The sequence below is a fragment of the Anneissia japonica genome, unplaced genomic scaffold, assembly GCF_011630105.1.
Source record: "Anneissia japonica isolate Jap-2015-1 unplaced genomic scaffold, ASM1163010v1 scaffold288092_len240290_cov174, whole genome shotgun sequence".
Lineage (NCBI taxonomy): Eukaryota > Metazoa > Echinodermata > Crinoidea > Comatulida > Comatulidae > Anneissia > Anneissia japonica.
Genome location: NW_022688036.1, coordinates 19,485 through 32,696, shown reverse-complemented (window position 1 = coordinate 32,696; position 13,212 = coordinate 19,485). Strand labels below are relative to the sequence as shown.

The 13,212-nt window shown below is 33.7% G+C and overlaps 1 protein-coding gene across 1 annotated transcript in view; it reads right to left on the bottom strand.

The window, feature by feature from the left end:
- The window catches only part of LOC117121167 (protein mono-ADP-ribosyltransferase PARP4-like), a 67,404-nt gene that overhangs the window by 36,215 nt on the left and 17,977 nt on the right, over positions 1 to 13,212 (bottom strand). The window contains exons 24-33 of the mRNA XM_033266275.1: positions 13,065 to 13,149; positions 12,614 to 12,796; positions 11,405 to 11,539; positions 10,205 to 10,269; positions 9,423 to 9,445; positions 4,809 to 4,871; positions 4,332 to 4,442; positions 4,078 to 4,128; positions 1,799 to 1,867; positions 229 to 297 (exon numbers count right to left, since the gene is read on the bottom strand). Coding sequence (XP_033122166.1) covers positions 229 to 297; positions 1,799 to 1,867; positions 4,078 to 4,128; positions 4,332 to 4,442; positions 4,809 to 4,871; positions 9,423 to 9,445; positions 10,205 to 10,269; positions 11,405 to 11,539; positions 12,614 to 12,796; positions 13,065 to 13,149 — 854 coding nt within the window. The remainder of the gene's footprint in view (positions 1 to 228; positions 298 to 1,798; positions 1,868 to 4,077; positions 4,129 to 4,331; positions 4,443 to 4,808; positions 4,872 to 9,422; positions 9,446 to 10,204; positions 10,270 to 11,404; positions 11,540 to 12,613; positions 12,797 to 13,064; positions 13,150 to 13,212) is intronic.

Below are 13,212 nucleotides of genomic sequence, written 5' to 3'. Positions count from 1 at the left end.
TAATCTGTTCAAGGGGGGATGTAGATAGAGGTGCTTGACACCTGTTCATCCCCTCCTTTTCGCTGCTTTTTGTCTTGTTTTTGAATTGTTCTTGTATTTTTGCAGTGATGAAGTGTAATAAATAAAAATTTATATACTTACATTCCTTTGTGTAGATCGACCTGGTAATTACCAGGTCCATCTACACAAAGGAATGTAAGTATATAAATAATATAATATTGTACTTGCCATATGAAGATTGAGCCTCCATTGCACTGGAATGTACCGACTCAAACATTCCAAACCCCATATCTTCATCTTTATTTAAACAAGACAGAAGAATATTAGGAAGGTGAGTGGCATAACAATGAGGCTGAGGTCACTTGGGGTTGGCAGCCGTGTAGAGCCCGATAGTATGTGGTGTACCCAGTTTGGTTCGGGGATATTAATGTTTTAGAGCATATTTTCTTATTTTCCCAACACATATCCTACCCATTAAGGACCTTGCTTGGCCAACTAGGCTTTAAAATACCATCAAGGGTTAATATTCGCTTGAAATTACTTTTACTTATAATACAAGTACTGCAATTAATTACCAAAATAATAAAAAAAAGCATAAAAAAAATTAAAATTACACATACACAAAGATATTTCCAACAATTAATGGGCAGGTTGAATGGTGGAGGTCAAAAATGAGTAAAAGAGATCAGTCTTATGTTTTACTGCTTGGAAATGTTTTAGCATTAAATTTGCAATTTTCCTATCCATGGTTCAGTGACTAAACGGTGGCTACCATTAGCCCTGCACAGACTACCGAATTTTTAACAAAAAGCTGTATTATGCCCACATATGGTCATGATGTGCCTATATATGGTCATAATATGCCCATATATGGTCATGATGTGTCTATATATGATTACATCACATCATGACCATACTTTATATGCTTCTATTAAATTGCCCTGGTGCCATTATTGCCTTATATCGTTATTTACTTACTTCTCATTTTGAATATTGCTGTGTTATTTTTAGTTCTGCATCCGAATCTCAGTTAATTCGCATCGATAGGATGCATCCTAAGTTTATTAGGTTTTTTGAAAAATGTTTTAATCGCCCTTGTAAATTAATGTGTCCTAGGAATAGATTTTTATTTCACGATATGGTTTTTCTCTATAAATATGTTAACTCGTACTTTAGTTGTGATCTTGTACATCTGTTTGGTTTGCATGTTAATTCTAGAAGTCTTCATTCCTGTCCTACCTTTAATGTCCCCTTTTGTAGAGTTGATGTCTGTAAACGTAGTTTTATTTCTAGACTTCTCTTCAATATAATTCTCTTATTTTAACCTCTAATATTGACATTTTTCTATTATCTAGTTTGTCTATATTTCGTTCTATTATTATTAATCATTTGAATAGGTGAGATTTTTGTACTCTTTCGTCTGTATATTTGATATATTTAAATTTTATATATTTTACCAGCCTCTTAGTGGTGATGATTCGCTGTTGGTCTGTTGAAATGAAATAAATAAATAAATAAAATAAATAAAAATTAATAGTCTGGATATGGCCCAAGTTTAGCCGACTGAACTAGGGATGTAGTTATGGTGGGTGGTGCCACCCAGCCTTGAAGTCTTCCACCCAGTCTAAATCTAATTTCATGGCCCTCCACCCACCCTTATTAACCCACTTTTCCATCTTTAAAAACCACTCATATTTAGAGTTTACCAATGTTATCACCTACCACCCTCAAATGTCTATCACCCACCCTTTAGTTTTCTACAGCTACAACCCTAAAACTTGTCAGATGTTATCTATACCTGATGAAATGCCACCACCACCACCACCTGTAGTGTACGCTGCCTGCTCTCGGATTTTATCTGCAAACACTTCAGTATAGTAAGAAAAAATAAATATATAAAAATTAATTCAGGGAATATAACGATAACACTAACAAGTTGTTAATTTTTCTGCGATAGGAATAGTAGTTCACTGGCTAGATAATGTTTACTCAAAGTACACAATGGTTCAACTAGCATTTGAAAATGCTACAGTGAATGCATTTAATGAGTTGAGGGAGTATAATCAGGAATATTGTGTTGCTTAGCAGACAATAGCGAGACAACAGATTTGATTTGGAGACAAGTTGAAGAGATACTGTGCAATGAAGCTGATTAGTTACAATGACCCAAAGCTATTAATACAAAATTTCTATCTGCAGAAAGCAAAAGTAGTAGCGGCCAAACGGTAAGGCAGGGACACCACTAGCTGCAGCCTTAACATCGGCGCTGGTTCCAGCCGCTCCTCCAATATGGTTTAGTTGGTAGAACCAAGTCTTCTTGGATTAGGACTTAAAATGGTGGTCTAGTGTATACATCTGGCATCATGTGGAGAACAAAATCCATTCAGACTCCATACATTACTGATCATTGCAGGACTTGTAGGACTATACTGTGGGCTAGCAATTCCCATCATCATATCTTAATATATATCTGTTCAAATAAGACAGATGACAGTTAACCAGCGTAACAGACAGCCTAAAGTCACTCACTAAACTTTTTTTAAGCCCTACTACCTGAGGCTTGGCTGGGAGGTGTAGAGCCCTAGAATTATTAGGCGAATCTCAGTTTGCTTCAGGATTTTAAAATTTTAGAGCATATTTTTTTTTTTTTTTTTTTAAATATGTTCTATTTAAGAGCTCCTCTTGGCCAATTAGGTCATGGCAAAAATAATGTTGTTTAATATATTTGTGCCCCTTTGGTCCAGGGCCTGGCTTGCTCATTGAGAGCTCACAATTCCACGGATTATGCTTACTAAAGCTGAAAATACCCTCACTCAGTTTTTAAAACTAAGGGACCAAATTGAACAAGGAAGGAAAATATATCCTAGGTTCAATGTACACACTACCAGTTTAAACAACTGAACTAAGCTGCTCTAATACCCCAGTCAGTGGTGAATCTACTGGGGTGTGCATGCCCCCCCACCCCACACCACCAAGAAAGTAAAATACTTGCGCTCCCCGTTTCCATTCTAAAAAATCATGCTCAAGTAGTTAAAAATCATCTAAAAAATTCCCTTATTTTACAAGCTACATTAGCACCCCTCACCTAATCATCAAGCCCCCCCATGCGACCTTCGCTACCTATTAGTTCCCCCATTTCAAGACTCCAACTGTAGATACACCACTGACCCCAGTAGTCACTGTTTATATTATGATTACTGGAGGTAGACCAAAAGGACACGATCAAAAACTGTAGACATTTTCTTATAAATTTAAATACACAATTTATTATTATTTACATTACATCAGTAATTATTTACTCTTGTTTAAACTGTATTTTATTGTATTTTGTTTGATTGGATATTAGTATGAGGTGTATCAAAGTTCGATTCAGGGTTTCAATGTTTTAGAACCTATTTTTATTTATTATTTTTTAACATATTACGGACCCAGCTTGGTATAAAAAACATAATGGTAGTTTCTGCATCACGTTAAAAATGACTTGAGATTGTAAATTCACAAAAATAAAGGTCGCAAAATATTTTAAAATTGTAAATCGCAAAAATAAAGGGCGGTGAAAATAAAGAGCTTTACATTATTCACTAGTACAGTAATTAATTACAAAGAAATAAATAAATAAATTAATTAATTAAAAGATAAATAAATATTATAAAACATACACAGAAAGAAATTTCCAGCAATTGATGGGCAAGTTGAATGGTGGAGGCCAAAGGCGAGTAAAGAGAAAAGTGATCATTGCTGAGTTTCATTTGTATAACAAAGGCTTAAGCCAGACACTTACTGCGTTGTCGGCTGACTAATCAAACCCCCGTTCCCTGTGAGTGTTAAACAACACAACACGGTTTGCAGATTGTCAGTGGTAGTAATTGTCAATGGAAGTCTGAACAGAGTAATTAAAAACGATGTCGCGCATGCGCCGTGACGTTGCGCTCTCCATAGAATCGAGTGCTTGGCTTTATGTTTTAGAGCTTGAAAGCCTTTCAGCATTAAACTTAAGAGTCAACTCTTTAAATTTTGCCAGTTGAGCTAGCTGTCCTTATATTGTGCTGTACATACCCCATAAAATGCCATCCTTACCTGACTTTACACGATATCTTTCTCCAAACGTAGCTCTTCTTCTGTATTCATCTGTATAAAGTTAAAGAGAAACCCCAGTGGTTACAAGGAACATAACAACAATTTTTATAATAACAAGTTGACAAATTTATTGTGATACAAATCAGTAGAATCAAACCAGGGACAAAAGTTGCCATAGTTGAACACATCACCAGTTTTAGTTCAGATTGAGCTCAGCTCAAATAATGTAATACTTCATAAAATGCCACCCTCACCTTGAAAATTAGCATCATCATAAAGTCCTGCAAATTCATCACTGATCATTGCAGGACTTGTAGGACTATACCGTGGGCTAGTAATTTCCATCATCACATCTTGATGCATATCTGTTCAAATAAGACAGATTACTTTTAGCCAGCGTAACAAAAAGGCTAAAGTCACTAAGACTTAAGTCCTACTACCTGGCGATCGGCTGGGAGGTGTGTAGAGCCCAAGAATTATTAGGCGAATCTCAGATCGCTTCAGGATTCTCATTGTACAATTTTTGTCTTTCAAAGACGCAACTAAGAAACCTGTCAAGTCAACATATTCTGTCGAATAAAATAGTGTGTAGTGTTTTGTTTTTGCAAATAAGTAAGACAGTTATTAAATACGTAATGAACTATATTTGAATAAAATGAATTTGAGTTCTGAATGAGAATTGTCTAGTTTACTCAGAAAGCCTGACAGCTAGGTTGTCTGTTTTTTCACACCTGTATCACCGATGTCAACTTCAAGTTCTTCCTCATCCAATGATGATCCGTATTCATCTGAATCTAAAGTAATAAATTAGTAATTTTAATATTTTAATGTATTGAATAAGATGATGACTCAGACGCTGGAAAGTTAGTAGAGATTTGAGGGGGGGGGAAATTGAATAAAAATTGTTTGGATGCCAATAAGATACAAAAAACATCATTCTTAGGTCAAGATGCCATGTATGAGCGAGCATCTAGCAGTTAATTATTGTACATTATATATTCATACAGTAGTTGCAGTATATCAACTATAGTAGAAATTCAGAACTAGAAAAAGGAAAAAGCAATACAAAAACCTCCATATTCAGAATTTTAATATCTTTCTTAATTACAAATTTAAATATGGAATTGAATTTTGTAGCTCATAAAGCCACTATGTCCAAACCAATAAAATAAAAATAAAAAAAATAATCTGAAGAGGTAATGTAAATGTAATTGATGATGCTTATAAAAATATGTGTAAGCGTGCTCTATTTATTAAAAAACATTGGTTTACTGCCAAACTGTCACGCACATAAAGAAAATACGCACTGTTTTGACGTTAGTCAGCATCGCTGATCTAGGAAGAGCAGTGTTGCTTTCGTCGGCCTAGTAGCCCTAGCTTTACAAAGGATTTTACATTGATTTTTTACGCTGTGAATTAGAGGCAAACCAACTTCAAATCGTAGAGGTAAATTTAAAAACATTTATATTATTAGGCCTACATGCGTAAACCACCAAACTGAAATTTAATTAGCCTGTCTGTGCTGTGTTGGGGTCTAGCTAGCCACCGAGGCTTTCGAGAGGACTTCTTCTTCGCAGGCTTTAAGTTAGCTCCTTGTATTGGGGTATTTTTGTTTTCTGGCATGGGTTATGTAGATACTCAAAAGTATATTTTCGAGGGACGTCAATCCCTTAGTCGCCTGATACTGTAGCTCCTGGATAACCCAGTTCTGCCAATTTTGATAGATTTCTTTCGATTTTTTTTATGTTCTTGTTGTAGGCCCCTACCTTGGCATAATCTGTCCTACATACGAAATTGGCCCACTGTCTCTCAATTTTCCTGATGTTGGAAAACCGAAAAAAACCTACTTTTTCTAAAAGACATTCCTTCCTCTATTAGACGTATTGCTTCAAGCAAAAACAGCACAATACGGCAATGTAAATTATTTAAAGAATATACCTACTAAGACATAACACGAAAATGATCAATTTGATACTGAGTCAGTAAGTTCTGACAATTGACTCTTAGTGCTTTGGCTACAGGTTTCGTGTAACATGACAACGAAGCAAGTTGATTCCAAGCTGACCTCATATCAAAGTTATTGTATATGAACCGGAAGTGCTGCATTAACTACCAATTTTTTCTAAATTGCATTGCTGGTCAAAAGTGTGGTTAGGATGGATCATAATTATTTTAAGCATGTAATATAAAAAATTAGAGTGTAGGTGAGACTTGTTTTTTAAAGGCTCCTCTTGGCCAATTAGTTCATGGCAAAAATAATGTTGTTTAAGATCCTTGTGCTCCTTAAGCTACATTCACATCAAGCCCAGATACCTGTCTGGAGTCCAGAGAAAAAAGCGTGAAAAATGGGTTCAGTGGTAAAGAATAGAACCGTTCACATCAAATTCGTACAATTTCCAATCAGGACTCCAGATCCGGACCGATGTATCTGAGAGCCATTTGTATCCTGAAATCGTACGTTTTTTTCCTTTGGACCAATCAGCAACAAGCTTGGTTGGTTCAGACCAATCAAACGCATACATGCTTAACCCGAATGCAACCATGTTCTGTGCGTGATATGAACGCAGCATTCAAAAAACATAGCAACTCACAATTTTTTGTCCGGGCTCTGAACCGGATCCGGGCTTGATGTGAACGTAGCTTTATGGTCCAGCACCTGGCTTGCCAGGTGAGAGCTCACAATTCTACTTAGTATGCTTATTAAAAATACCCTAACTCAGTTTTTAAAACCGAGGGACCAAATTGAACAAGGAGGCAAAAGATCTCATAGGTTCAATGTACACACCACCAGTTTAGCCGACTGAAATTTAAGCTGCTCTAATATTGTACATACCCAATCAGTATCTACAGGTGTGCACACGCCCCCCCCCCACCCCCACATAATTTAAAATATTTGTGCTTTCCCAGTGTCCATCCTAAAAAATCATGCTCTAGTAATTAAAAATCACCTATAAAATCACCATATTTTAAGAGCTAGCTTCTCTCACCTAATAATCGAGGTCCCCCATTAAACCTTTGCTCCCCCAGTAGCCACCCCAGTATGTATCCCAGTTCAATTCAGGGTTTTGATGTTTTAGAGTCTATTTTCATTCATTTTTTGACTTGTTCTACTGATTAAGGACCACACTGTAACAACTGTTAATATATATAAAAATGATGCATAATGTAAAAAAATAATTGGTTAACGCATAATGTAAAAAGGTTTGACGCTTAATGTAAAAAAATAACGCATAATGTAAAAACCAACGTATTATGTAAACAATTTTGACGCATAATGTAAAAACATTTCATAACACAACGTAAAAACCTATCAACACATATTGTAAAAACTTGGCATTTGGCATGATAAAAAGTATGAAACTTAGTTTTAACAAACAAAAACCTTTGGCTTTTCCCCAAAAAGCAAACAACTTGCATCTTTTTATCCATAAAAAGGAAACAATTTTCTAGTTTTCAACCTTTTCCGAATGCCACACATCGCCACACACTCCTAGCCGAGGAAAAAGTTTGCATCCTGTTTTTTATTTTGTTTGTTTTTTGTTTTTTTTCGTTTCTAAAGGACAAGTATGGTATTCACATGTATCATCGGTATGCGAGAACCTGTACCATAAACTCAGTTCTAAAAAATCAGTTTTCTAAATTTAGTATGTGACTGTTGATTTGGAGTGTAATTATGTTTAATGCTCATATACATGTTTGCATTTGTATCATCGATATGTGACAACTGCCATAAATACATTTGTGACTGAAGTGTTAATTTGGAGTGTAATTCAGAGTTAATATGGGTTATTTAATGGATAATAAATAATAAATCAATAAAGTTGTTCAAATAAAAATGCTTTGATATATTTCTTTCTCATCGGATACACAGTTGAAGTTTGGTTTCCTTTGATTATCATTGTCATCATATTATTTAAATGGTCACTAGTATGTCTTGTGTAGTAGAAGATATCAAACTTATGGTTCAGATAGATGGTGTGGATAATATTTCGCTTTTTTTTTTTAAACTTTGATACGTTTCTTTAAAATATCCTATGTACATGTAGTAACTGCAGAAAAATATTAAACATTATATTTTCAAAAAAAGAAAAAATCAAGAAACACCCAAACAAATTACAGAAAAAATTAAAAATCCAAAATGTTTCCAAATAATTTCAAAAGAAAATTCCAAAAATTTCAAAATTAAATTTAAAAATTCCCAAATTTTTCCAAAAATTGCAAAATAAAAAAAAAATAAAATAAAAAAAAAAATAAAATAAAATTATAAATTAAGCCCAAAAGGAACCACCACTATGATTAACCAAATTAACCAATTGGGTTTTTTTTTTTTTCTGTAATTAATACACAGCATATTGTTTGGCGGGGGGATTTTGTGACCGTTACAAACGGTCTTCCGTAATATTGAAACCTGCAATTATCCTAGTGTGACCTTAGTTTAAACTAGGTGTATAATAATGTCGCTGTCTTGGTTTTATACATCGATCATTATGTCTTACATGTTTCCATCATGCTTTTCCTTTTTAGCTAGCGTCAATGGGCGTGAAGGTATATTTAGTAATTGTTTACAATTTGTCCAAGAAGAAGCTCTAAGATACAGGTGAACCGTTATGTCGCACTTACAACAACCGAAAGGCAGGCAGGTATCATTAATGACACTAGTAGGTTAAAGTAACAGGCATGAGGGAAAGGAGAAGACTTGTTTTTACATTACTGTATGCGTTGATAGGTTTTTACATTATGCGTTAAAAAATGTTTTTATATTATACGTAAAAAGTTTATACATTATGTGTTAGCATTGATGCATTGATTTTTACATTATGCGATACTGATGTGATTTACATTAGGCGTCAAACCTTTTTACATTATGCGTTAACCACTTTTTTTTTTTTACATTATGCGTCATTTTTACATTATTGGTTGCTACACACGCTTGGTGTATCATAGGCTAAAAAACATAATGGTAGGTTTCTGCATCAGGTTAAAAAATGACTTGAAATTGTAAAATTGCAAAAATAAATGCTGTGAAATATTTCAAAATGGTAAATTTCAAAAAAATAAAGGGCCGTGAAAATAAAGAGAAATTATTCTCGTGCTTTAAGTGCTCAACCATCCAACATACATCATAATAATTATTATACACAATTTTTTGATATTGCTTATTTATGCACACAATTTAAACTTTTCCTTATTAATAATTTTAAGTGTAGCCATCAGATGACAAAGGAATGAGGATGTTTGAGAATGGTTCGATGGTTTTACTTTTAATCAAAGGTGTGTCAAGGTTAGTTGGTTTACCCAGGCAAGTAATCAAGAATAAATGAATAATTCTTTCAAATATGACTTACCAGCAGAGCTTCCATACATGGAACTAAAGAAAGAAAAAAGCATGGCCACAAATGAAACATAATATACGGTTGCTGTTGTTTGGAGTCAATCTAAGTAAAGTATGATTGCCCCTACCAGCTCCAAATTAATGAATAGTTGTGAATAAGTGGCTATAATAGTTTAATTTTAAATATTATTATTATTATTATTATCATTGTTAATATTAATTTATATTTTTAATTTACTTATTTTTTTTCTTTTAAGATTATTAATATTATTATTACTACCATTATTATTATTTAATGTTATTATAGTTAAAATAATTATTTTTTAATCCCAATTTTCATTACTATGATGGTTATGATTGAAGATAAAATGAATGAGCTAAATAAGAAGTTGTGCTCAGCTCCGATGTTTCCTTAAATAGCTGATCAGACCGATCTTAGACAAGCAAGTTTGAAGCAGTGAGAATGAACACATCACACAAGTTTTGCATTGCATTTATCAGGACACAACTTTATATATAATATTTTGGAAAATGGTTAGCACTTCAATGTTTTAATTATAACAATTTTTTAAAACAATAAGGTTGTAAATAATGACAAGTTATTGTTCATAAATTTGTGCACTATATAATAAATATTTATTTATTTATTAATAATTTGTCACAACATATATAAATATTGAACATACATTATGATAGTATCATGCATTCAAAAATTTAAAATATCCTGTGTATACTCTTTGACAATTAGTCATTTTATCCTGACTAGCACAAAATAGAATATATAACTATACTCACAGTTTATCCTTTGTTGTACGACGATTTAAACACATGTCCACATAAATATCACTTGCACAAGATTCCTAAAATTTGCACAAATACAGAAATTAAATCAGGCGCAACATGCACCACAACAAATAGGAAACTAAAACGTAATTACACACACACAGTAAAGTAGTTAAGTACTATTTATTGCTTTCCCATGAAAACATTACAAAAAAAAAAAAAAAAAAAAAAACATACCATAGTGAGAAAAAAAAAAAAATTATTACAAAAAAAAAAAAATTACTTCCATTAAACAGTACCATAAAGGATTTAAAGTACTGTAAATGCTCGATTAAGCGCTGCTCTCGAGTAGAGAGCCCAATCAAACATTTTTTTCTTCTTTTTTTGCTAACGCCAGTCTCGAATAAGTGCAGTGGCGCTTAATCGGGAGTAAATATTTCCTGGGTGTAATGAAACACTTCGAGAAACAGGGTTTTAAATACAAATGTATCGGGTGTTAAAAGGAATAAATATCAAAATGAAGACACAAGCATTTCTTTATTACATTTATTTACGATGACGTAGGACCCTACCAAAACTAGGAAACATTTTTTTATAAGAACCGCTCTCGAATAAGCACCACTCTTGAATAAGCGCCGCACTAAAGCCTACATATATGTTATGCGGCGTTTATTCAAGCATTTACGGTATTACCATATTACAGTACAACCTAAATTTACCTAAATTACTCTCTTAAAAGTTTACTAAAAATGCATATTATATACGACCATATTTAAAGATCAACGCTTAGAACATTTCATGGCATTGGTGGCGACACGAAAAGAAGGGCGAGTTGGCCTGGTGTCAACTATCTTTTGCCAAAAACAATTTTGAATATTGATTTTGAGAAATCTACAGGCTAATCACCAATTTGTAATTGTTTATATTGGTGAGAAGGAATTTTAGATCATTCATATTTATAATAAAAAATCACTAAATTAGTCTTAATTCCGGAATGTAAAAAAAACACTAGTTTTTCATGATAATTTGGTATCTGAATTCTTCTGGCTCCTTCCCAAGTAGTTACAGAAATACAGAATACAGAAATTTTTATTGTCCAAAAAAACAGAGAATAATATTTTTGCCAAAGCTGAATATAGCAAAAACATAATTTGAGAAAGTATTCTTGCCAAGTAATAGAGTAATAAACGGTTTATGAAGAATAAATCTTACCAATATGAGGGGAGCTCGAGCGGTTGCTTTGGGTTTTGAAAAACTTTGATCCCAGCTAATATATGGGATATCATCAACATTTTCCTTAGCTACAAGGTCACTGATACTTGGCTTAAAAATATCAAGAACTTCACTCTGAAAAAAAACCAAAAAAACAAGAGATATTAGTAAATTAATTAGTATTGTTTGAGATGCAAATCATAAAAAGTTCACACAGGCCAAAATAGGTAATTTTTTTCCTGGGCCAGAATAGATGGTACAGAGGGCCAAAATAATTGGCAGAATCTATGAAGATGTTTTAAATATGTTGTACGGCTGTAGATGGTGCTACAGTGTCACAAGTGATTGAAGAAATCATATAATAAATAATTTCAAATATTATGGTAGACTTCAAAAATCAACAAGATTTGTTATTGTGTGCTACTGTGCTACTGCAAATATGGCGAGTCGATTGGTGGTTAAGATAGGGGAAACGTGACATACAGCCGTAATATCGGCGCTGGTTTGAACAACACACTCGCCTATGGTTCCGGTGGTGGAACAAGTCTTCTTGGATAAGGACTCTAAACCATAGGTCTTGTGTACACAATTGGCGTGCACTTTAAATAACCCAGTACATCATTTGAGAAGAGTAGGGGGTTACCCCTGTGTACTGGTCCATTTCCAGTCCAGCCATAGAAGGAGCGTTTACATCGTGGCCCATGTCAGGTATCCATCCTACCTGCGAATCATTCTACCACACTACGTAAGCTAGATCATACACACTAGCTACGTAGTGACTCGATAAGAAGACGACTGCAAATATAGTCAATAAAAGCCAATACGATATTTTCCTTGTGACTATCATGAGTCATGTAATACAAAAACACATGTTGTGGCCACAACAAATGAATATGAATGTATTAGACGCTGTCACGACAAATCACATCACAGTTTTCAACCATATTACAACTGTATATGCTACTACCACTCGGAAAAGCAAGATATTTTAAAGATTTAAAACAATCATGATTCTCTACGATGGCACATCGATCCAGTATGGTGTGCTATGCAGGCTACAAACATGTGCACAACATAGTGACTGTAATTATTTTCTTAAATCATGCTGTATCGTAGCAAAAATCGTGTACGTACAAAATATATATTAGTAAGAAAATTAATTGACATGTTAACGAATTAAAAACATGATAAAGTGTGTTTTATACAAACCTCTTTTCGCTCTTCTATAGCAACAAAGCTGGTGAACTGCGTCACGATGGAATATTCTTTGCTGAGATCAATGATATAAGATTTCTGTGCATCCTTCTTGATGTCATGCTCGACTGGGTCGACATCAAGAGTTCCGTCCTCCCAATCACGAATAATTGCTCTAGCAGTCAGTTGATGGAGGATCTAAAACAGGATTCGCACAAAAAAAATACAAAAAAAAAAAAAATTGAAGTGTCAGGTCTAAATTTGTCATTTGGTATCCACATATCACATTGTTAACAAATGTTTACATTTTTATGAAGATGAAAATGGATGAGGATATTTTTATGACATAAATATGAAATTTGTTTGTCTGTGTAAAAAAAATTAGGTACAAAAAAGAACAGCATACAAAACAAGGAGCTTGCATAAACAGAATAAGGTAACTACAGAGTGCAATATAAAATCTCACCTTTCCTTCTGTTACATTTAGTTCGTGGGTAGATACCATTGTGGATATTTCATCACCATTAATTTCAGCCCTCAATGTCGCCTTAGTACATAAGAATATATAATCAATCAATTATAGTATATGCAAATTGTTGGTATGTTTTGTTTTA